Consider the following 24140-nt stretch of genomic DNA (forward strand, 5'->3'; position numbering starts at 1 on the left):
ATGGATAAACAAATAGTTGTGTATCCACACAGTAGAATGAAAGTAATGGATTTTTGTTACATGTAACCATGTGGAAGAATCTTGGATAGTTTATTTTGAGTGAAAGAAGCCAGATTTTAAAAATACATTCTGAGGAGTTCCCTTGTTAGGGATCTGGTGTTGTCACTGCAGCAGCTTGAGTTGCTGCTGTGGCACAAGTTCGATCCCTGGCCTGGAACCTGCACAGGCCTTGGGCATGGCCAAAAATAAATTAAAAAATGCATTCTGAAATTCCATTCATCTAAAATTCTAGCTAACTCAAACTAATTCGTAATCATAGACATCACATCACCGGTTCCCTGGGGGTGCGGTAGGGGTAATGTAGAAGAATTACCAAGGGGCATAAGAAAACTTTTAGGGGGTGATGAATAAATTCATAATCGTAATTATGATGTTGGTTTCATTGTTTGGTATGTTTGTCAAAACTTATCAAATTGTGGACTGTAAATAGGTGCAGTTTATTTTATATCATAATATAGCTATAAAGAAATTTTTTTAAAAGCAAATCAAACGCTTACAGAAGGAAAAATTTATACACACATGCACACACACATAAATTAATAAGGCAGAAAATAATAAATAGAGAAAATGAATAAAACCTAAAGCTATTTTTTGAGATCAGTAAAATTGATAATTCTCTTGCTGTAGAATAAGAACAAGAGAGAAAACACAAATTCATCATATTGAAAATGAAAGGTACCTACAAACATTTAACGGATTCTACAGCAACATTAAGAACAAACTTATGCCGGTAAATTTAATAGTTACATGAAACATTAGAAAGCTAGAAAACTTATTTTAAAAGTGTAAGGTACCACAGCTGACAGAAGAAAAAATTTAAAATCTTAATAGCTCTACATCTAAGATATAATTACAATCAAAACCTTCCCATAAAGAAAATCCAAGCCCAGAGGGCTTCATTGGTAAAGTCTATCTAATATTTAAGGAAGAAATATTAACAATCATTCACAAATAGAGATGAAATATTCCCTAATTCATTCTGTGAAACCAGCATTAACCTTGATACCAAAACCAGACAAAAAGAAACTACTATAGAGTGATCTTTCTTTCTTTCTTTTTTTTTTTTTTTATTTTTTAAAGTCACATGTGTGGCATATGGAAGTTCTCGGGCTAGGGGCTGAATCACCGCTGCAGCTGCTGGCCTACAGCACAGCCACAGCAATGTGGGATCTGAGTCGCACCTGCAGCCTACACCACAGCTGACAGCAACACCAAATCCTCAACTCACTGAGCAAGGCCAGGGATCAAACCCGCATTCTCATGGTTACTAGTTGGAGTGTTTCTGCTGTGCCACAGTGGGAACTCCCCAGACTAATATTTCTTGCAATAATAGAGGCAGAAATCCTCTACAAAATATTTTAAAATTGAATTCATTAAGTATAATAAAATATATACATATATGTATAATGTACTTCATGGTTAGGTGGGCTTTATCCAAATACAAGGCTTGTTTAACAGCTTGTATATAATCCATTATTGTAATTCACCGTATTAGTATAATGAATACAATGGAATGAGAAGTTTCATCTGATCTTTTCAGTAGATGAAGGAAAAAGCATTAGACAGTATTTAACAACAATATTTACAATTTCATGGTTTTTTTTTATTATTAAACTTGCAGCAAAGTAAGAATAGCAGGAAATTTTGTCAACCTGTAAAGCACATTGCTGAAGGACATACAACTAATGTAGTACTTTGAGACTTAATATTTCCTTCCTAAAATCAAGTACAATGCAGGTTCACTTGTATCAATTCAGCACTTTATAGAAGACATGTAGGTAGCCAATAAGCACACAAAAATATACTCAGTGTAATTAGTTATAATTAATCATTGGGGAATACAAATTGAAACCACAGCGAGAAATCACACCTACTGGAATGACTAAAATTAAAAAGAAAAATTCTAATTGTTATGGTTGGGACCAGTTGGAATTTAAGTTGGAATGTAGGATGATACAATCACTTTGAAAAACAGTTTGGCACTTAAAATCTAGCAACTCCGTTCTTAGGTATTTACTCAAGAGAAATCAACACCTATGTTTACACCATGTTCATCTTTATTTGCAATGGGGAAAAAGAGAAACAACCCAGATGTTCACCACTGGTTAATGGATAAACAGATTATGCTCTATCTATGTGTATTAGTTATTGGATGCTGTGTAACAAATTACTCAAAAATTAGTGGTTTTAAAAAACAACATTTTGTTTTCTTACCGTTAATGAAGGTTAGGAATCCAGGCGTGGCTTAGCCTGTCTTGTATGGGCTGAAATATATCATCTCAAGGCTCAAGTAAGGTCCACTTCTATGGTTACTAATGTGGTTATTGGCAGGATTCATTTTCATGTGGGCTGTTAAATTAGGAGCCTCATTTTCTTATTCACTCTTGTTTGGAGGCCGCCTTTAGTTCCTTGCTTTGTTTGCCTCTCCATAGAGCAGTTCATAATAAGGCAGCTGGCTTCATCAAGATGATCAAGTCAGGAGCAAGAAAGGGTGTCCTAGCAAGACAGAAGTCACAGTCTTTTGTAACCTAACTCAGAAGTGAAATCCTGTCACCATTACTGCATTGTCTTCACTAGAAGTAATTTGGTATAGCCCACACTCGAGGGAGAAGATTATAAAATGCATGAATATTATGAGGTTGGCATTGGAAGCCACTTCAGAGGCTTTTTACTGTAGCATTTAATGGACCACTAAGCAATGACTACTAAGCAAATACCAACTGGTTATGGTACATGCAACAACATGGATGATTCTCAAAAACTTTATCACCTAGACATAAAGAGAACAGATAAAAGTAATCTTTAGGGTGAGAAGGAGGATCAGTGGTTGGGGTAAGATCAAGTTTTTGTTTCAAAGGGGTATGAGCAAACTTCTCTGATAAAGGAAATACCCTCTATCTTGATTGTGGTGGTGGTTACAATGGTATATATATGTTTGTTAAAATTCAGGAGTTAATTTTATTACATGTAAATCATAACCCAATTAATTTTTTAAAAGTATGTTGGATTCAATGGACTGTTCTTTTTTTTTTTTAAACTATTTTATTTTATTTTATTATTTATTTTTTGGTCTTTTCTAGGGCTGCACCCGCGGCATATGGAGGTTCCCAGGCTAGGGGTCCAGTTGGAGATATAGCTGCCAGCCTACACCACAGCCACAGCAACATGGGATCTGAGCCACATCTGCAACCTACACCACAGCTCACGGCAACGCCAGATCCTTAACCTACTGAGCGGGGCCAGGGATCGAACCTGAAACCTCATGGTTTCTAGTTGGATTCGTTAACCACTGCACCACAACGGGAACTCCGGTTTTTGTGTTTTTGGTTTTTTTTGTCCTTTTTTCCTCCAGTTTTATTGAGATGTAATTGATATATGACACTGTATTCAGTTTGTTTTACAGTGTAATTACTTGACTTATGTACACAGTGAAATGATTACCACAGTAAGTTTTGTTGATACAGATGCAGAAAAGAAAAAAAAAGGTTTTTTTCCCTTGTGAACTCTTAAGATTTACTCTCTTGACAACTCTCAAATATATCATACAGCAGGGTAAACATGTTATGCATTATATCCCAGTACCTTTTCTTATGATGGGAAGTTTGTACTTTTTGTCCTCCTTCAACCAATTCCCCTTCTCCTCATTCTCTGCTTCTGATTACCGCAAACAAGATCTTTTTCTATGAGCTTTTTTTTTTTTTTTTTTAAAGATTCCTCATTTAAGTGAGATCTACAGTATTTGTCCTCCTCTGGTTGACTTCTTATGCTTAGGATAATGCTCTCAATCAAGGTCCATTCATGTTGTTGCCAATGGTAGGATTTCTTTCTGTGTTATGGCTAAACAACATTCCATTGTATGTATACATACTATAACTTGTTTTATCCTTTCATCCGTCTATGGACATTTGAGTTATTTCCACATTTTAGCTATTGTGAATAATACTGCTAAGAACATGGAGAAACAGATATCTCTTTGACATAATGTTTTCATTTCCTTCAAATATATTCCCAGAAGTGGAATTATTAGATCACATGGTAGTTCTGTATTTAATTTTTTGAGGAACCCCCATACCGTTTTCAGTGGTAGCTATACCAATTTACAGTTCACAAGAGTTCTCTTTTCTCCATTTCCTTGCCATCATTTGTTATCTCTTGTCTTTTTGATGGTCACCATTCCAATAGGCGTCAGGTAATAATACCTCATTATGATTTTTGGTTTGCATTTCCCTAGTGATTAGTAATGTTGAGCATCTTTTCATGTACCTATTGGCCATTTTTATATCTTCTTTGGAAAGTCTAATCAAGTCCTTTGCCCATTTTTAATTGGATTATTTGTTTGGTTTTGGTTTTTTTACAATTATATAAATTCTTTATATATTTGGGATGTTAAACCCTTATCAGATATATGGTTTACAAAGTCAATGGACTATGCTTGATGATATCTGCATATCTTCACAATTTTTGAAATAACAACCAGGGGTACTGTAGTGGCAGTGCCATCTTGTGTTAAGATCTTTGGAACCAGAGAGACCCGGAGATGAAAACTGGCTCTGAAACGTGCTGCATTCTAGCACTTCACTGCCCTGAATTATTTTGAATATCCTTGAACAGCACTACTGTTTACTGAGTCCCTATGCTGGCCAGAGAGTATGCTAGACACTTTGGTGTGTATTACCTTAAATAATGCAACTTAAAATTACCGGCATTTTTTTGAGTCTCTTGAATATATTGGACACATACTAATACAAAGTATTTTCCATTCCATATGTCATTTAGTATAGCAGCCCAATGAAGTGTTAGTACTGTAGTTATCATTCCCACTTTACAGAAGAAGAAATTGAGATCAACAGAGAAAAATTTTTTTAAATATGAGGGATACAGGGTTGCTATCATGATGCTGAATTTGTTTTCTGTTCTTTTCTACCTGTGGAAAAAAAGACTTTTTGTTTTATGTGTTACCCAAGCTTGCTGCAAAAACTAACTGGGTTTTTTGTTTTTGTTTTTTTGTTTTTTTTGTCTTTTCTAGGGCTGCTCCTGCGGCATATGGAGGTTCCCAGGCTAGGGGTCTAATTGGAGCTGTAGCCACCGGCCTACACCAGAGCCACAGCAACTCGGGATCCGAGCCGTGACTGCGACCTAACTACAGCTCATGCCAACACCGGATCCTTAACCCACTGAGCAAGACCAGGGATCAAACCCGCAGCCTCACGGTTTCTAGTCAGATTCGTTACCCACTGAGCCACAACGGAAACTCCTAACTGGGGGTTTTTAAATCTTTTTGTTTTTCCTTTCCTTTAGGTAATGAATGCTAAGGGTATCCAAGAGTTTAAGCAGAAGGTGTCAGATGAAGAAGGTGAAGATGGGTTTCTAAGAGGAAAGCACTGGGCAGATTTCTAAGAGCATAGCCGATTTCCAGATAGGTACAGCTCTAGAAATAGCAACCTTAGCCACACATGAAAAGGCAGTGTTTATGTGTTTTTGGTGTAAGAAGTACGGTTCATCTTTTTATCCTTTCCCTAAACAGAATAATCCTTTGTCAACAGTGATATTTTTTAAGGCCAAAGTTGATAAAAGTCTGTGCTTCTAAAATATAATGTTGCGTCAGAGTCTTTTTATGATGTTTAATCACTATCCAAAGTGCCCAGGTAGGAATTTTCTTTAAGAAAATACATAGAACTTGTATAGCTTAAACTCTACCATTCTTTTCCTTTGTCATCATGAAGTGACTTTTCTTCTCTTAATATGTAGTATAGTCATTTTCTGCAGTGTTTAATCACTTATAAATGGAATTGAATTATGTGTTAATCTAAAATTACAGATTAAACCAGCTATAATGGAAAAAATTAAAATCATTATATATAAAAAATAATAAAATTATAGACTAATAAGCCTAATAAAAACAGATATTTGAAATATATTTTGCCTTCTGGAGTTCCCGTTGTGGCATAGCAAAAATGAATCCACTAGGAACCATGAGATTGCGGATTCAATCCATGGCCTCACTCAGTGGGTTAAAGATCTGGTGTTACCATGAGCTGTGGTGTAGGTCGAAGGCGCGGTTTGGATCTGGCATTGCTGTGGCTGTGGTGTAGGCCGGCAGCTGTAGCTCTGATTTGACCCCTAACCTGGGAACCTCCATATGCCATGGGTGTGGCCTTAAAAAGCAAAAAAAAAAAAAAAAAAGAAAATTTGTACCTTCTGATTTAATGATCTGTTTAATAATAGTCCCAGAAATTAGCTGAGTAATTTATTAGTGTACCTGATTCCTAAAAAGTAATTTGTGGAATTTGGGAAAATTGTGATTCCTGTTTTTCATTAGCATCATTTTCATTTTTGCCTTTTTACCTTTTGTCTTTTGTCTTCACTGAATAGAATATCCTTGCCTTTGAGTTGGCTCTCCTTCACAGCCCAGCTATACTTGATGCTTGGTTTAGGTCTAGCTATATTTTAAGCCTAATCTTTCTCACAAAGCCATTTCTATTTGATACAACATAATTTTTTTTTCTGTTCTGAAATCCTTTTGCATTTCTCTTTAACATAATTTAAATTCTTATAGATTATATACATTGGCTTTATTTTTTTTCCTAGCTACTTTCATGAATGTTATTTCCTTTCATCCTTGAACCCTAGAGGGGTAGGCATTAGTAGTCCCTGTTTTATGGATGCAAAAACTAAGAATAGAAGAGAGTTATTGACTTTTTCAAGATGAAATGTCAATCTAGATCTTCATTGCACAGTTTGCTTTCTTTATACTATAATGTCTCAAGTTTTTAAAGAAATTTTATTGAAATACAGTTGATTTACAGTTATTTTTAAAATCTTATACCTTTACTGACTACGCCTGCCATTTACTGAGCACATATGTAGGTATTTTCAGTTGGTTGATTTAAAATAGATTGTTTTTATTCAAACCCTCAATCACTGATAGCTGTTTCTTTTTAAAAAGTGACTTACTTAATTGTGGGGTCTTTTATCATAGTGTTGAATCCCGAGTTCCTCAAAGGGGCAACATGTTCTGTGATCAAATTTTGAAATTTGAACTATTGAAAATTTTCATTGTACATCAGCTATATTTATAAAAAATATGTAAAAAGGAAAATTTTCGTCTTCATTCATCAGGCAGATGTCATTGACTATGGACCATGTGCATAGTACTAATGTTAACTGTGGATATGAACAAATATTGATTGCATTATTTTTTAGTAATATCTGGTCTCTTCTTATTTGTACAGGAGAAATTAAGCAGATTCTAGAAAACGAACTTCAGATACCTATGTCTAAAATGCTGTTAAAAGGCTGGAAGACTGGAGATGTGGAAGACAGTGTGAGTTTCTTAATTACCTAGAAATAAAAAGAATGTTAAGCTGTGCTATTGACCAAATGATGTATAATGTTAGTTTTTTATTAATGTTACATATAACAGATGTAGATTTGATAATAGTAACCTAGTTTATATAGGGAATCAACAAACAATGTTTTTCAAGCTAAAGCATTTTCATAGTAAAAACTGTTTTAAGTGAGTTGGGAATGTAAGTGAAACCACTCTATGATAGGTTTTTCCTATTTCTATTTTATAGGAGTTAATTTGGCATTCTTTTTTGAAAGCTTTTACTTTTTTCTCAAACCTCACATGATGTCAGTAGGTACCTTGGAATAATAATTTACTGAACCATTACTTACTGGTCTGAAAAAAGTCATAGTATATACATTTATGTCATAAGTATTAATTATGGAACAAAGAAGGTAAAAGCATTTTTTTTTATCTTGGAAAATTTATTGATAAAGATTATTTATTCCTTTATTTGGATAGGGGCAGGTGCATGGAATGTATTACATTTTAAGAATTTGCACAAAGTGTTGCAATTTGAAGGTATTAATTGCTGTTCTCAAGGACCCAATATTAGCCTAAAGTATCTCACACACTTATTCTTTTTCTGACAGAGAGAATGGGAAGGAATGGAAAGAAATGAGTTAACTCTAAAGTTTTAGGTTTCTGAGAAAGAAATAATTATCAAATCTTTTCACACTACTGAGTTGATATTTCTTTCTTTCTTTCTTTCTTTTTTTTTTTTTTGTCTTTTTAGGTCTGCACCCATGGCAGATGGAGGTTCCCAGGCTAAGGGTCGAATTGGAGCTGTAGCCATTGGCCTACGCCACAGCCACAGTAGTGCCAGACCGAGCTACATCTGTGATCTACACCACAACTCACAGCAATGCTGGATCCTTAACCCACTGATCGAGGCCAGGGATCAAACCTGCATCCTCATGGATACTAGTCAGATACATTTTCACTGTGCCATGACGGGAACTCCTTGTATTTCAATATATAGGCATAAACTTAGAATCTTCACTTTAGGTTCAATTCTTCTTTGTCAGTGGCTTCTGGTAGACATTGTGCTTATAAATACTTAGATATGGGTTCATTTGATATATGGAAATGTTCTGAGCATTTTTATAAGTTATTTACAGGAATTTCAGCTTGGCAAGATAATTATAAATTTAGGTACAAATTATGATGTCCCAAATTAATGGTCAGTAAACTATATTTATACGGAGCTGGATAGTTAATATTGTAGGCTTTGTAGGCCATGTAGCCTGTTGCAACTAGTCAGTTCTGCTGTAATAGCTTGAAAACCGCCATTAGACCATATGTGAAAGAGTGAGCATGACTCTGTTCCAGTGCATCAATATTTATGGACATATAAATTTGCAATTTATATACTTTTACATATCATGAACTACTCTTCTTTGGATTTATTTTCAAACATTTAAAAATGTAAAAACCATACTCATCTCACAGACTATACAAAAACTGGCAGTAGGCTGGATCTATTATTGCACAGCCACAGCTGGCTGACCCCTGGTGCTATATGGCTGTTCCAATTGAAACATGCATTAAAAAATGAAAAGACGGAGTTCCCGTCATGGCGCAGTGGTTAACGAATCCGACTAGGAACCATGAGGTTGTGGGTTCGGTCCCTGCCCTTGCTCAGTGGGTTAAGGATCCGGCGTTGCCATGAGCTTTGGTGTAGGTTGCAGACGCGGCTCAGATCCGCGTTGCTGTGGCTCTGGCGTAGACTGGTGGCTACAGCTCCGATTCGACCCCTAGCCTGGGAATCTGGGAATCTCCATATGCCGCGGAAGCAGCCCAAGAAATAGCAAAAAAAAAAAAAAAAAAAAAAAAAAAAAAAAAAAAAAGAAAGAAAGAAAGAAAGAAGAAAAGAGACACTGAGTAAATCAACAACTTTGGCTGAAATAAAACACCATAATGCATTAGTTATGTAGCTATATCATTTATTCATTCGTTTATTGAGAAACCTATAGATATGAATCAGTCTTAACATGGCATTTTTGGCAGTTTGGGAAGAGAAAAACAATCATTTTGAAAATGTTCTTAAAGCTATGTATTCTAATACAGCTGTCTCTCAATATACATAGGAGATTGGTTCTAGGACTACTCTCCATACCAAAAATCCATGGATGCTAAGCCATTTATATAAAATGGCATAGTATTTGCATATGGCCTGTAATCCTCTGTATACTTTAAATCATCTCTAGATTACTTGTAATATCCAGTGCAATGTAAATGCTATGTAAACAGTTGCTGATGTGCAGCAAATTCAAGTTTTGCTTTTTGGAACTTTTCACATTTTTTCCTTTCCAAATCTTTTCCATCCTTGGTTGTGGAGCCTGTGGATATGGAGGGCTGACTACATTTGAACATGGTTTTTGTTACCAGTAATATTTTCAGTTACTTATTTCTGTGTTCTCTGCCTAGGTGGTTACTGCTATTTCTATGCCATTAACTTTCTGATTGCTCCCAAATTTATGTTCCTATGAATTCTACATATGCAAATTGGTAGTTCACATTTATACTTGCATACTTTCTTGGCATTTTTAAAAAATTTTATGGCCGCATCTGTGGCATATGGAAGTTTCTGAGCTAGGGATTGAATCTAAGTCACAGCTGTGACCTCTCATGAAGGGTTCAATGTTTGGGTAAGATTAGCCCTCCCCAGATGTCCCTGTTTCCATCTTCAGGGTTAAAAGGGTTTCTTAGACATCCGCTCTACCTTGTTTTCCAACACTTTCAGCCTTGTCATTATTTGATTCAACCAGGACCAATTTCATGATACCTTTTCCTTCTGTTTATGGCGTTCACTGCAAGGAGTCTCAGATTCTCACACCACCCCTCACTCAAATCTCTGTAGTCTGTGCACAGTCCATATCTGTCTCTATTCTTTTTACTCCACAGTACTTGAAACATTTGTGCTATTCCCTGTGGAACTAATTCATCATTAGCAAAATTCCTTCTGTTGTCAACCTCTTCCTACACATTCCCTTTACCATCTATCCGTGACTGAAATCTGCCTTGCTAAGGACATTGTTTCTCTGTAGGCTTCTCAATGTTAATTGCTTTTCTCTAGCTGCCGTCATACCAAGGGACTAACTGGTAAAAATATGTGTCCTCATTGTCCCTTTTGTGTGTGTGTGTATACGTACATACATACATACATACGTGTATATATAAATCACCAACTTCTTGACACCATCTTTCTTCATATTTCGATGATTTTTGGTTGTTAGTGTGTAATTTCTCTGTCCTAATTCTTAGTAATGTATCCATGTAAATGATTCTTCTAACATGTTGGCCTCTTATTTCCTTGAACTTCTTTTTACAGTGATCTTTTTTTTCCATCCTAGGTGGTCTTATTTCCTTTCTGTGGTATAATGTAATTATAGCAGTTCTTAAAACCCGATTTCAAGCATCTGCTTTCTGCTCATTTCTTCTTCTAGCTCACTTCCTTCAGTATCATAACTACAGCAGTCCTTCAGCCCTATCCAGACCTCCAGTCCATTGTTTCTACCATCTTTTCTTGATTATTACTTCTTTCGTGTCCTCTCTTTCTGCCATTTACAGTAGACTAAATCCCGTGATCAGTCACTGTAACCATTTTCTTGCATGTAGCCTCAATTCTTACTTCATGGTGCTTGCTTGACAAGAATCCTTACCTTGGATACGTCCAGCTCTTCTTATTCTGTGCCTCACAGATAAATGGGACTAGAGACAAACAAAATCTTTAAATTCATGACCATAATCTTCATAGAGCCCCATAAAGTTGCTGGGGATTATAGTCTGTTTACCAGGTTTATCCACATTCTCTTAAATGGCTGCTTTATGCTTATCCTTAGACCTTTAAAACACCTCTCTGCCATTCTCACTCTCAGATGCTAACTTCACTTCCTGTTTTGTTTCACTGATAGAATAAAGGCAGTCACAAGAGGACTTCCACAAGCTCCCAACTTGCTCTGTCTTTACTTGCCTGCATCTTATACACATACTCTGCTTTTTCCCCTGTTACTCTAGATGGCCCATCCAATCTCCTGTCTAAGACCAAAGCTCTGGATTGCATTGGATTGAGTTTTGTAATCCCTCTGGCCTAATCAAGGACTTCACTCTAATTCTTCCCTGTATCATCACTGTTTTCCTCTAGTAGAGCCTTACTGTTAACATTTAAACAATATGTAATTTCTTCCATTTTTCTCTTGATCCCACCTCCCTTCCAGCAATCACTCCGTTTCTCTAGTTCCCTTGATAACAAAACTTCTCCCAAAGAGTTGTCTATACTTGTTGTCTCTAATTCCTTTCCTTCCGTTTCTCTTGAGCCCAATCTAAGCAGGGACCTGCCAGTGCTCTTGTCATATTCTTCACCCTTCCTTTCCTGCTTTATGTTTAGTCAAGAAAACTATCACTTCCTAATCTTCAACTATATAGGTTACTTACTTCGTGTATTCCTACTAAAATGTAAGCGCCATAGATCAGGGGTTTTAGACTATCACTACTGTATCTTCAGTGGTTTTTGTTGTCATTGTTTTTGTCTTTTCAGGGCCACACCCATGACATATAGAAGTTCCCAGACTAGGGTTGAATTGGAGCTACAGCTGCCAGCCATAGCCACAGCCACAGCAATGCAGGATCTGAGCCGTGTCTGCGACCTACAGCACAGCTCATGGCAACGCTGGATTGCCGATCCATTGAGTGAGGCCAGGGATCAACCTAGTCCTCATGGATACTATTTGGATGTGTTACTGCTGAGCCATGACAGGACGTCCCAGTCTTCACTGTTTAGAGTAGTCCTTGCACAGAATTAATAAATATCTATTGAGTAAAAATATTTGTCCTAGGTTATGACGTAAAGATGTAAAATGTATTTCTTAATGTGTATTGCTGTCTGAAAAAAGTTCGAAGTATATTAGCAAGTATTTACCATCAAGTTGGGAGTATAAAAGCTATGTAGGAGTTCTATGGTAAAGAAATTTGGTGCAATTTTATATGGTTATCAAGGTAGTAGGTCAGAGGTAGTCCAAGAGTATTTACCGCAGACCGAGTGCTTTAACAACAACAGCAGCAAAAGGCTAGCTAGAGTCAGAATTAAGCGATCTAGGCAACGCTTGTTAGAGACCTCATCAAAGTCATTTCACCTCTTAGGCTGTAGCTTCTCATCTGTAAAGCCTTTGGATTGAGGTATTGTATATGATCTTTTCTTGGTCTAATGATCTCTGCAAACCTGTAGTGCTAATTTTTGCTATAATGATCCTGGAATGAAGTGGGTATTAGTTGCAAGGATATGCCTCTTCAATGAAGAGATTAATGAGTCTCAACTATATTATATGTTTGTATTTTCATGAGCTAAAGAGTTTGTGTTTTATTTTAACGTGCATAGTTAATACTCATTTGTATGGAAAACAAAGTTATTTGGATTCAACAGTTCTTCTGTATTACTCTAAGAAATTGTCAAAGATGAAAAGGCAAACTATAATATTGACAATTTTCCAAGAACAATAGTAAAAGATTAACACTGTATAGTCAATAGTTATTTTTTTGTTTGTTTTTATTTTTTCTTTTTCAGACGGTCTTAAAATCACTACACTTGCCAAAAAACAACAGTCTTTATGTCCTTACACCAGACTTGCCACCTCCTTCATCATCTAGTCATGCTGGGTAAGATGTTTACTTCTCCTGGGAATCTGAAATGAAAAGTTTGTTAAGTTGCTTTAAGCTGTATATAAGTATCAAAACCAAGTCAAATCAAAATCTTGTTGATGCTTTAACTAACCAACAGCTATTAACTATATAAACTTTCAAACTATTTGGGTAGTTTATTTGTTTGATTTCAGCGATAGAATTTAAAAAAATTTTTTTTAATTTTATTTTTTGTCTTTTTGGGGCCACACCTGTGGCATATGGAAGTTCCCCCTGGCTAGAGGTCAAATCGGAGCTATATTTGCCAGCCTACACCACAGCCACAGCAATGTCAGATCCGAGCTGTGTCTGCGACCTTTATCACAGCTCACGGAAACTCTGGATCCTTAACCCACAAAGTGAGGCCAGAGATCGAACCTACTAGTATCCTCATGCATACTAGTCAGGTTCATTACCGCTGAGCTACAACAGGAACTTTGAAATCTTTTTTATAAAGAAAAGCTTTAGCAAAACTCCATTATATAAAAAATAGTCAAAAATGTTACTTCTGTGTTCGAAGGAGAAGAATTTTGGAGGGAAAAGAATGAGTAACTGTAACTCCAGTTTCTCCCATAGCTTAAAAAACATGTATTTGAGGAAAATTCATTGGGCTCTGCAGCATACAGTTTGAAAACTACTGATATAACGTTTTTATTAATATTTTCTATTGGGAATAGAGATTCTCTTTCCTTTTTTCAGTTTTCATAGTGAAACTCAGTGGAATGATCAAATAATTTTACTGTTTGATTTTATACTATATTATTATTGCTTGGAAACAACCTGATCTAAAGTGAATGGTTAAGCTCATGATAGCGTAATAATTTTTGTGAGTACAGTATCCTTCTAGAAATATGTTTAAGTTGTTTTTTTAGATTTTTCACATTTTTTGCACATTTTCTTCTTTTTTTTAATACAACTTGGTGTCCCTAAGCTTCAAATATTGGCAAATGCTTTCCGAGCCACCTACCAAATATCTTTATTGTTATGTAATGGAAGAGAGAAGTCCTATTTTTTTTTTACTGCACGACCCACAGGACACCTCTGGCCACCAAATGTGTGGTTTTCTCTTGCCCAACACCAGGCAATTCTTCCACACCAGCTGGATATTCTTCAATTTAACTAAATTCTGCAACTACTTACCTGCAGATAGCATTAGATCCCACAAGGTCAGAGCTCAGTGTCATAAAACTGACTACAAGTCATACCCAATTGCAAGTCTATGTTGTCACCTGTGTTTCTGACCAACTGGCTATAAATTGGAAGTTCCCACCACTTCTTTTTGGGTTCAGTAATTTGCGAAAATGGCTCACAGAACTCAGAAAAGTGCTCTACTTACTACTACCGATTTCTTATACAGCGTATTTTAAAGAATATAAGTGAACAACCAGATGAAGAGATGCATAAGGTGAGATCTGGAAGGGTCTGAGCACATGAATGCCTATAATGTTTGGGATGTGCCACCCTCCCAGCACATGAATGCATTCTTGTTACACAACCTGCAAGCTCTCCAAAGCTCTTTAGCTAGGATTTTTTTATGGAGGCTCATCACATGGGCATAATTGGTTAAATCATTGGTGGTTAGTAATTTACTCAACTTTCAGCTCCTCTCCTTCTCAGAGGTCAGAGGGGAGGGGAGCATGGAAGAATCAAAAATTCCACCCCTCTGATCAGGAGGTTGGTTCCCCTGGCAGCAGCTCCTATCCAGAGAAATTTTCCAAAAGTCATCTCTTTAACAAATCTAGGTTTGGTTGAAAGGGGCTCATTATGAATAACAAAAGAGTCCTTTCTTCTTTCAACTTTTATCACTCTTATCACTTAGAAAATTCCAAGGATTTTAGGAGCTTTGGATGGAAAAGAAGACTAAATGTTTATTTCTTATAGATCATAACATTACAGGTGGATAGTAGCAAAAAGAAAGTTAAATTTGACTTTACCAAAGGAGAAATCATTGAACTGAAAAAAGTTTAATGTAACAAAATTGTATCTGACATTGAGGGAGTTCTCAGCCTTGCTCAGTGGCTAACAAATCCAACTAGGAACCATGAGGTTGCGGGTTCGATCCCTGGCCCCGCTTAGTGGGTTAAGGATCCAGCGTTGCTGTGAGCTATGGTGCAGGTTGCAGACACGGCTCAGATCTGGTGTTGCTATGGCTCTGGCCTAGGCCGGCGGTACAGCTCCGATTAGACCCCTAGCCTGGGAATCTCCATATGCCATGGTGCAGCCCTAGAAAAGACAAAAAGAAAAATGTATCTGATAGTCTGTTAATGGTTTGTTTTAGATTGGGAATTTAACTATTTCTTGGGTTGCTCTTTATCTTCTATGTCCAGATCATATATTAATGGTAATTTGTATTTGCACACTATTACAAACAGCCAAACAGAACCTGTAGTCCTTGTGTTCATACCGTTTCTTTCTGTATAGTATAGCAAGTGTAGGTTCTGTATTTAGCCAGGTAGAACATTATCTTGTAGGTTAGTGAACAAATTGTAATCACTGTCATCCAATATGTAACCTACATAATTACAAGTAGATTGGCGACATCTCATTATTTATTTTCCTGTGTTGGAACAAGACAGAAAAATCCAAAGCCAGTTAAAAGACATAAAACAGTGTATCTGGGAGGTGGGAGGAGGGTCATTAGAAGTTCTTGCTAACGAAAAAGTTATATTAAGACACATTTTATTAAAATCTAACTGAAAGGCCAAGCTGTATATCTTTAAGGTGTGTTAATCTAAGATATCTTTCTGTAAGACTAGAGATTTTTTCTTTTTTTTTGTGATATATATCTTAAATTCTGATTTCATGAGAGTCAATTTTTAAAAAACCCATACACAGCCCTAAAAGCTAATGGTAATAATTATTTTTAATTTGTGTTTTCATTTTGTGTTTTATCGAAAAAATAATTTTTGAAATATTAACTGTATAGTGGAATCCAAAAGTAATTTTCTATTTGTATAGCATATCATATTATGACGAATATGGTAGACAGATAAAATTGTCCCATGCTAAACTCCATAATGACTCAAATAGATTTGTTTTTGCAAAATTATTTTGTAATTGGTAGATCCATACAAATCTCACTTGTGATTTGTAACCTAATGTACAACCTAAAAAAGAGAAGATAAAAGGTAATTCTGATTCTTAGTGTTATATTTGAAAATTTGCAAATGAATGGAAGAGCTATGAAGTTGGTAGAGGACAATAGGAAAGTTTATATATATATATATTACCCTACCCCATCCATTTCGTCATCTCAGATTTGGAATTTTTTTTTTTTTTGTCTTTTGTCCTTTTAGGGCCATACCCACAGCATATGGAGATTCCCAGGCTAGGGGTCGAATTGGCGCTGAAGCCACTGGCCTACACCAGAGCTGCAGCAACTCGGGATCCGAGCTGCGTCTGCGACCTACACCACAGCTCATGGCAATGCCGGATCCTCGACCCACTGAGCAAGGCCGGGATCAAACCTGAAACCTCATGATTCCTAGTTGGATTTGTTTCTGCTGCACCATGACGGGAACTCCGATTTGGGATTTTTTTTTTAAAGGTATATTTTATTTCTGCGGTTGGTTTGATATGTAATTGGTTTTATTATTTTATTTCTCTGTCATGAGTCAATGGATGTTGGAAGATAGAGAACTGGATAATAAATTGCCTATTAATTGCAGTGCAGAACTGTGATGAGTTCTTGCTGCTGGATTCCATCATTCCAATTCCAATTCAATGGCAAACAGGTTCTTTCTTTATAGAGTGTCAGTCTTCTCTGAACGGACTAGATGTCATTGGTGTCACAATGTTACAGTGTCACTCCTAAACAAAATTTATTACAACCAAGTCAGGAAAGTAATGTGATTATAATCCATCTCTCCATACAAAAGATACCAAGATCTAGTCAGAAAAATCCTGAATTATAGTCCCATTTTGGATAGAGTGTTAGATTTTTCACTTATAAGATGGGAAGCGTTGATTTTTTAGTTGCCGGGTGGTTGTAAAAATTCAGCAAGCAGGAGTGGTACATTATATGCAAAAGCACAAATTACAAAGCATTGTAATTATAATTATTTATGCTAATAAATACCAATAGTAATCTTTTTCATTCAACTCTCACTTGATTCTTATAAGCAGCTGTATAAGAATACAGGCTGATTTTGATATCTTTGTTTTATAAAAGGGGAAACTGAGGTGTTTAGAAGAGTTCTGTGAATTGTTTAAGGTCAACAGTGAATACTTTTTGATAGTGGAATTTTCGTCTGACTCTCCATCTACTAAAGCTTCTAGATTTTTGTCAGAAATACACAAAGCTTTATTCCAAAGATGGCTTATTTTTTGAAAGCTGTTCTTTAGAATGAGGGTTTTTTTTAAGAGAAAAAATCTTGTAATTTGTCATTATATACTCTTCGAGGGGTACTTGTATACATCATTTCACTTACTGTATTTCTTCTCAAGAATATTAGTGAAATTTTGGTGTGTGGATGAACTTTTAGCTACAGTTCACAATTAATCATTTTGTAAAATTTAGATATAAAATAACATGCTCTTAAATTGTTTACTGACAGTTTTATTCTCAGGGGTTGATGCAAACTATGTCTTAAACCATGTCCTATAAAATTTTTTTGTCTTAACTTGATTTTACTACCACTAGGGGGTGCCTAGTAATTGAATCTTATTTTTTATTTGCAATTTTTTTAAAGCTAGGAGCACCAAAATTATGATGTGTGTCTATAACTGAATTATAGTTAGAATTATTTTAAAGTAAATTGTTATTCAGAAAACGTAATTTCAGAATTTTTGAGAATTTGAGAGCAAACTCTTTAACATATTCTTTATAACAGTTGAAAAGCATTTAAAAGCCTTTTAAAATAAATTAATTTCACTAATTAATTGAAATAATGATTCAGTATCCCTATGACACAAACTTCAGATTATACCGTAAATCATAGTATAATTAGAAACAGTAGAGGGATACTGTTAATTATACCTGTTTCATATTATTTTAGTAAAGATTCAATCCATCAAAGATGTATTGTTTGCCTACTAGATAAAAACAGGTTCTGTCCTCTAGGAGCTTATAACCTATTCATTAAGGTGTTAAACTTTTTCTTAATTTATCTCTTTACAAAAACTTTCCAGCACTCTCTTGTGGTATTCTGCCTGCCGCTCAGGTGGATTCATCTAGTAAGCTCTGCTTTTCTTCAGCTGCTCTAAAGATTGGTGTTCTCCAGAGTTGTTTTCAGCAGTCCTTCTTAATGTACCTTCTTCCTGACGTTTATTCTTAATCCTTCAGTTTCCAAATATGTATATGTATGTAAACAAATCTGTTTATAAACACCTATTTCCTAGTTGCCAGTGGAGCTTTTCACTGGTGTGTGTCCCATGTATAATTCAGTCATATGTCTAGAACTGAGGCAGTCCTGAGAAATCTGTACTGCTGCCTATATTTTTTGTCTCAAAAGTACAATGGTACAAAATATGCAAATTTTTCCAAGTAGGATGATTCTTTAAAAGGTCACTGAACTTGGATATAAGTAAATGATGAGTTTATTGAGATCATTTTTGGTGGAAAGATGAGAATGAGAACCAGATTATCATGTGTTTTAAGGAATAAGTGAGAAATGAGGAATTGGAGTTTCTGTTATTTTCAGAAAATTCAACTGTGAAGAGAAGGAGAAATTAAGGGAGGAGTAGGGTCAAGAGACTGAGAATTATTATAAGTATGAGGAAAGAGCTGGCATATATGAAAATTTCAAAAAGAGAAACCAGAAAGAACTGGTGACCAAAAAGGGTATAGGAGTGTCTTGGCTTGAGCGGCAATAACAAAATAAAATAGACTGGGTGGCCTCAACATTTTACATTTACTTCTCACAGTTCTGAGGCTGAAAACTACCAAGATCAAGGTTTCCATGAGGTTTGGTTTCCAGTGAGAGTTTTCTTCCTGCCTCGCAGAAAGCCACCTTCTCACTCTGTCCTCCAACAGGGAAAATGAGTCAGCGGGGAGAGAGGGAGCGGGAGAGAGCAGAGTGTGGGTTGGGAAGGAGAAGGGATGGGGCACAAGCAAGCTGGAGTGCTCTGGTCTCTTCCTTTTCTTATAAAGACATCAATCCCATCGAACGAGGGCTCCACCTTTATGACCTTATTTAATCTTTAGTCCATCCTAAAGATTGTTTACAAACGCAGTGGTACTGGGGATTAGGGCTTCAACGTAAGAATTCTAGCGGTCAGGGGATGCAGTTCAGTCCACAGCCAGGAGGCAGGGTGGAGTCCAGGGATTAAGTGTTGACTTGAAGCCAGCTGGCGTTTAGAGACAGTAGAAAAGGCAGAGGAATAGAAGATTGGAGCAAATGGAGAGCATTTCTGGGATCTGGATTTCAGAGCTATTAAGTAATAGCTGATGACAAAGTGCAAATTATAGATAATACTGAAGTAGAAGATAAGTAATAGTTGTAAGAATAAGGATATTAATTAATGTATTTGGTAAAATGACTTAAGAGTTATCATTTATGAAGGCAGGCTTTTCGCCCTTCATATATATTATCTGGTTAAATCCTCACAGTAAATCATAAATAGGTGTTATTACTCACATTTTGCAGGTGGGGAAACTGAGTTAGGGGTTAGGTTAGTTCTTTAAAAGTAAACATGAATAAGGGTGCTAGATACTAAAACTTTGACTGTAGAAAAAGTGGTACTTAGAGGGAAATTTATAATATTAAGACCACTGATTGGAAGACAAGATAGAAAACAATGAATTTTATGTTCAACCTAAGAAAATAGAGAAATAGAAATTCCCATTGTGGTTCAGTCATAACAAACACGACCAGTATCCAGAAGGATGCAGGTTTGATCCCAGGCCTCGCTCAGTGGGTTAAGGATTCAGCATTGCCATGAGCTATTGTGTGGATCAAATATGCGGCTCGGATCCCACATTACTTTGGCGTAGGCCAGCAGCTGCAGTTCCAATTCAACCCTAGCCTGGGAACTTCCATATGCTGCAGGTGTGCCCCCCCCCCAAATAAATAAAAATAAAAGAGGCATAACCATAAAGTAAGACTGAAGAATACAGAAGGAAAGGAAATTTTTTTTTTTTTTGTCTTTTGTCTTTTTTTGTTGTTTTTGTTGTTGTTGTTGTTGCTATTTCTTGGGCCGCTCCTGCGGCATATGGAGGTTCCCAGGCTAGGGGTTGAATCAGAGCTGTAGCCACCGGCCTACGCCAGAGGCACAGCAACGCAGGATCCGAGCCGCGTCTGCAACCTACACCACAGCTCACGGCAACGCCGGATCGTTAACCCACTGAGCAAGGGCAGGCACCGAACCCGCAACCTCATGGTTCCTAGTCGGATTCGTTAACCACTGCGCCACGACGGGAACTCCAGGAAAGGAAAATTTAAAAGCAGTAATAAATGATAGAAGTAATCAACAAGTAATACTGCTTGAAAAATCAACCCAAGAAAAGATGAGACTAAGCACAAATAAAAATAGTAGGTATGAAAAAGAGGACTTAACTCTAGATTCAGAAGAGATTTTAAAGTTAATAAAATACTTATTAAATAATACTAAAGGAAAATAAATTGTTTTAAAACAATAAATACAAAGGAATAGTAATAAAATAAGCATCTTTATGGCAATAAAATCTGAAATTTTGTTGAAATGGAGAATTTTGTGTAAACTAAAGTGGTAAAATGAATATAAGAAATGGAATACCTGAAAAAACTGATGACCATTAAAGAAATTGTATTTGTAGTCAGAAATTTCATATGCCACTTCTTACCCCTCCCCCACCCCAGAGGCTTTCCCTAAAGAAATCTTATTAAGTCTTTGTGGAATGGATTACCTCAGTCTTGTACAAGCTCTTTCCAGAGGGACTGCAACTTATTTTATTTGATAATATTCATGAAACCTTGTTACCAAAACTAGAAAAAGATAATACAAGGAAGAATTTTGTGTAAATCTCATTCATAGCCATAAATAATAAAAATGGCACTTCTTCTTGTATTCAAATGGTCTAAGATGTAATAAACCAAAAAGCATAACTTGATTATGTCTCTCCCCTGCTCCAAACCTCTCCATTAGCTTTCTGTCACACTTAGATAAAATTCAAGTTTTTTCCTATGATCTGTAAAGCACTTATATAACCTTGCCCCTGACTTTCTCTCTAACTTCATCTTTTATCATCCTCTCTCTGGCTTGTATCTTGCCGGCCACACAGGCCTTCCTGCTCTTCTTTAAACATTGTAAGTATGCTTCAACTTCAGGGCTTTTGCATCTTGTCATTCCCTTGCTTGGAATGATGTTCCACCAGTTATAACTTTGCTCACTCCTTTATTTTAATCAGGCCTCCCCTCAAATATTACATCTTCAGAGAGGTTTTTCTTGATTTCCCCTGGCTAAAAAAAAAAACCCTCTGTTATAATCTCTCCTTTTATCTTACATTATCATTACAATGCATTATATTAGTAATATAGTAATATATTCATATTCATATTTCTTGTCTATGCCTCTCATCACAGTGTAAAACTAAGAAATCGGGATCTTTTTTGTTATTCATTGTTGTATCCTCAGAAGCTAAAAAATGCCCGAGGGGTAAGTTCCCCTGTGGTGCAGCGGGTTAAGGATTCGGCATTGTACTCGCAGTGGCTCAGGTTGCTGCCGTGGTTTGGGTTTGATCCCTGGCCTGGGAACTTCCACATGCCACAGGTGTGGTTTAAAAAAAAAAAAATTCCTAAAATATAGTAGGTACTCAGAAATATTTGTGGAATGAATATGTGGACTGATAGATTCATAAGGATGTTTGCTTCCTTAGACCAAAGCTAAGGATTAAAGTTCTAACAGTGGGATATCAAGCATCATGCAGAACAAGCATTAGATATTTGGGGAGCTGAAGGTCTTACAAGTGTCCCATAAATGTAATGAACGAGGCCATCTCCACTCCGTAGCCTGAATTTAGTTAGCCTTTTTGTCCGGTGTTCCTTTTGATTTCTCTCATCAAAGTATGAAGTAATAGAAGGTGCTCTGGCTTTATAGTCAGTCACACTGTTTATCCTGTATCTACCCTATACTGGTTTTGTGGCCTCAGGTAACACCTTTCTTCTTTGAGTCTTAGTTTCCCTAGTATTTTTTCATGTATGGCTGCCCCTCTCTCCCCAACAAGATCCTGGGTTGTGAAGAGCAAGAATATTGTTTTTCTCTCTCTATTTTTAAATTTTTTTTATTGTTATCTTTTTTTATGCTGGCTCACAGCAAGTAAAAATTCCCAGGCCAGGGACAGAACCCACGCCACAGCTGTGACCTAAGCCCACTGCAGTGACAATGCCAGATTCTTAACCCACTGTGCTAACAAGGGAACTCCAAGAACATTCTTTTTTTTTTTTGTTTTTTTGTTTTTTTGTTTTTGCGGTTTTAGGGCTGCACTTGTGGTGTATGGAAGTTCTCAGGCTAGGGGTCAAATCGGAGCTACAACTGCCAGCCTACTCCACAGCCACAGTAACGCAGGGTCTGAGCTGCACCTGCCACCTACACCACAGCCCACAGCAACGCCAGATCCTTAATTTGCTGAGCGGGGCCAGGGATCAAACCCACAACCTCATGGTTACTAGTCAGATTCATTTCTGCTGCACCGTGTCAGAAACTCCAAGAATGCTCTTACTGAGCATCTCCCTCAGCTCATGAAGGTGTCATTTATGTCGAGGCCCTTAATAAACAAACATTTGTTGTATTGAATATGACAAGTTTCATGACAAATTGAGGAATTTTTCATCCATGCATATGTAGTCTCTCCACTGGCTGTTTCTCTAATTGTCAAACTCCTCATAAAATATTTTTCAGATAAATAGGAAGTCCATCTCTCATTTTATTCATGCAGAATGTTAGTTATTCACTCATTTGCTAGATACAGATCAAAAACCATTTTACATTTTGTTAGGTCCTTGTTTTAGGTGTTAGGGATACAGTGAGAAAACAACAAGGTACCTGCTTTCAGAGTTTACGGTATAATATATGTAAACATGGGGTAGGATGGGTGGAAGGCAACAAACTACAAATAAGATAAACAAGAAAAGTTATCAGATGAAAATAATGCTTTGCAGAAAACTGAAATAAAGTGACATAATGAGAAGTAATTGGGTGATTACTCTAAGCTGTAAGTGAGGTCAGGTGAGGTCAGGAAAGGCCTCCCAGAAGATATATCATTTTAGCTGAGACATGAATGATTGAGGAGCCCTTAAAGTGAAAGCCAGAATGAATAGTAGTATTCTAGGCAAGGGGACTAGCTAGTGCCAAAGCCCTCAGGCCATGTACAGATACATGGTTGGAGAAAGTTTTAGTATTTTGGGATTTGGTATTACAAGTGATCATCTTGCTAGAAAAGGGCTGAATGGGTATCTTGGTAATAAAAGACAATCTTTTCAGTTTGCTTTGGTCTTAGACTAATAACTGACTTAAAAAAAAAGCCCAGCTCTATTTTAATTATATAGATTATTTTTATGGAAGAATGACAGAAAATAAGGTATCCCTTATGTATAGTTGTCTCTTTTTTATAAGTAGTGATTTCATCTTACTATTGAACTTTGACCTCTTTGTACTGGGGGGATAGTTCATTGAGTTCTCTGAGGATGTTGTTGAGCTCCAGCATATGGTCCTCCTGTGTGGCCTCTGAGTTGTGACGTTACTTTTAACTCTTTTAAATTAGTTGCTGTTTATGCAAGTGGGAGTAAATTCAGGGTGCTGATTGGGATTCCTGTGATAGTTGAGCAAAACATTGGTGTTAAATATGTTAAAATATGTGGCTTTTTTTTTTTTTTTTGTCCTTGGAAAATCATTGGTGGGAAACCAGGTGACAGTAGACTTGAATTAGGCAAAAAGTAGGGAATTATATTTTCCAGTGGATACTGTGAAAGGAAATTGAGGAGTAGTGAGTCAAGGTATCTGAGTCCTAGCCCCCAGTCTCCCACAGAATCACTCTTTGACCTTGATCTGATCATTCCTCTGCTTTAGGCTTCACATGCTCCCAGAAAATAAATAGGATCCATGACTGGAAAACGAAACTGCTTTAGTAGCTAGACTAGCA

The 24140-nt window shown here is 36.5% G+C and overlaps 1 protein-coding gene across 2 annotated transcripts in view; it reads left to right on the forward strand.

Moving 5' to 3' along the window:
• Positions 1-24140, forward strand: part of FAF1 (Fas associated factor 1) — a 429817-nt gene that overhangs the window by 147724 nt on the left and 257953 nt on the right. For both annotated transcript variants that reach the window (XM_021097816.1, XM_021097817.1), the window contains exons 5-6: positions 7293-7384; positions 12972-13063. In XM_021097816.1, the coding sequence (XP_020953475.1) occupies positions 7293-7384; positions 12972-13063 (184 nt within the window). The remainder of the gene's footprint in view (positions 1-7292; positions 7385-12971; positions 13064-24140) is intronic.

This window comes from Sus scrofa, chromosome 6 (assembly GCF_000003025.6).
Source record: "Sus scrofa isolate TJ Tabasco breed Duroc chromosome 6, Sscrofa11.1, whole genome shotgun sequence".
Lineage (NCBI taxonomy): Eukaryota > Metazoa > Chordata > Mammalia > Artiodactyla > Suidae > Sus > Sus scrofa.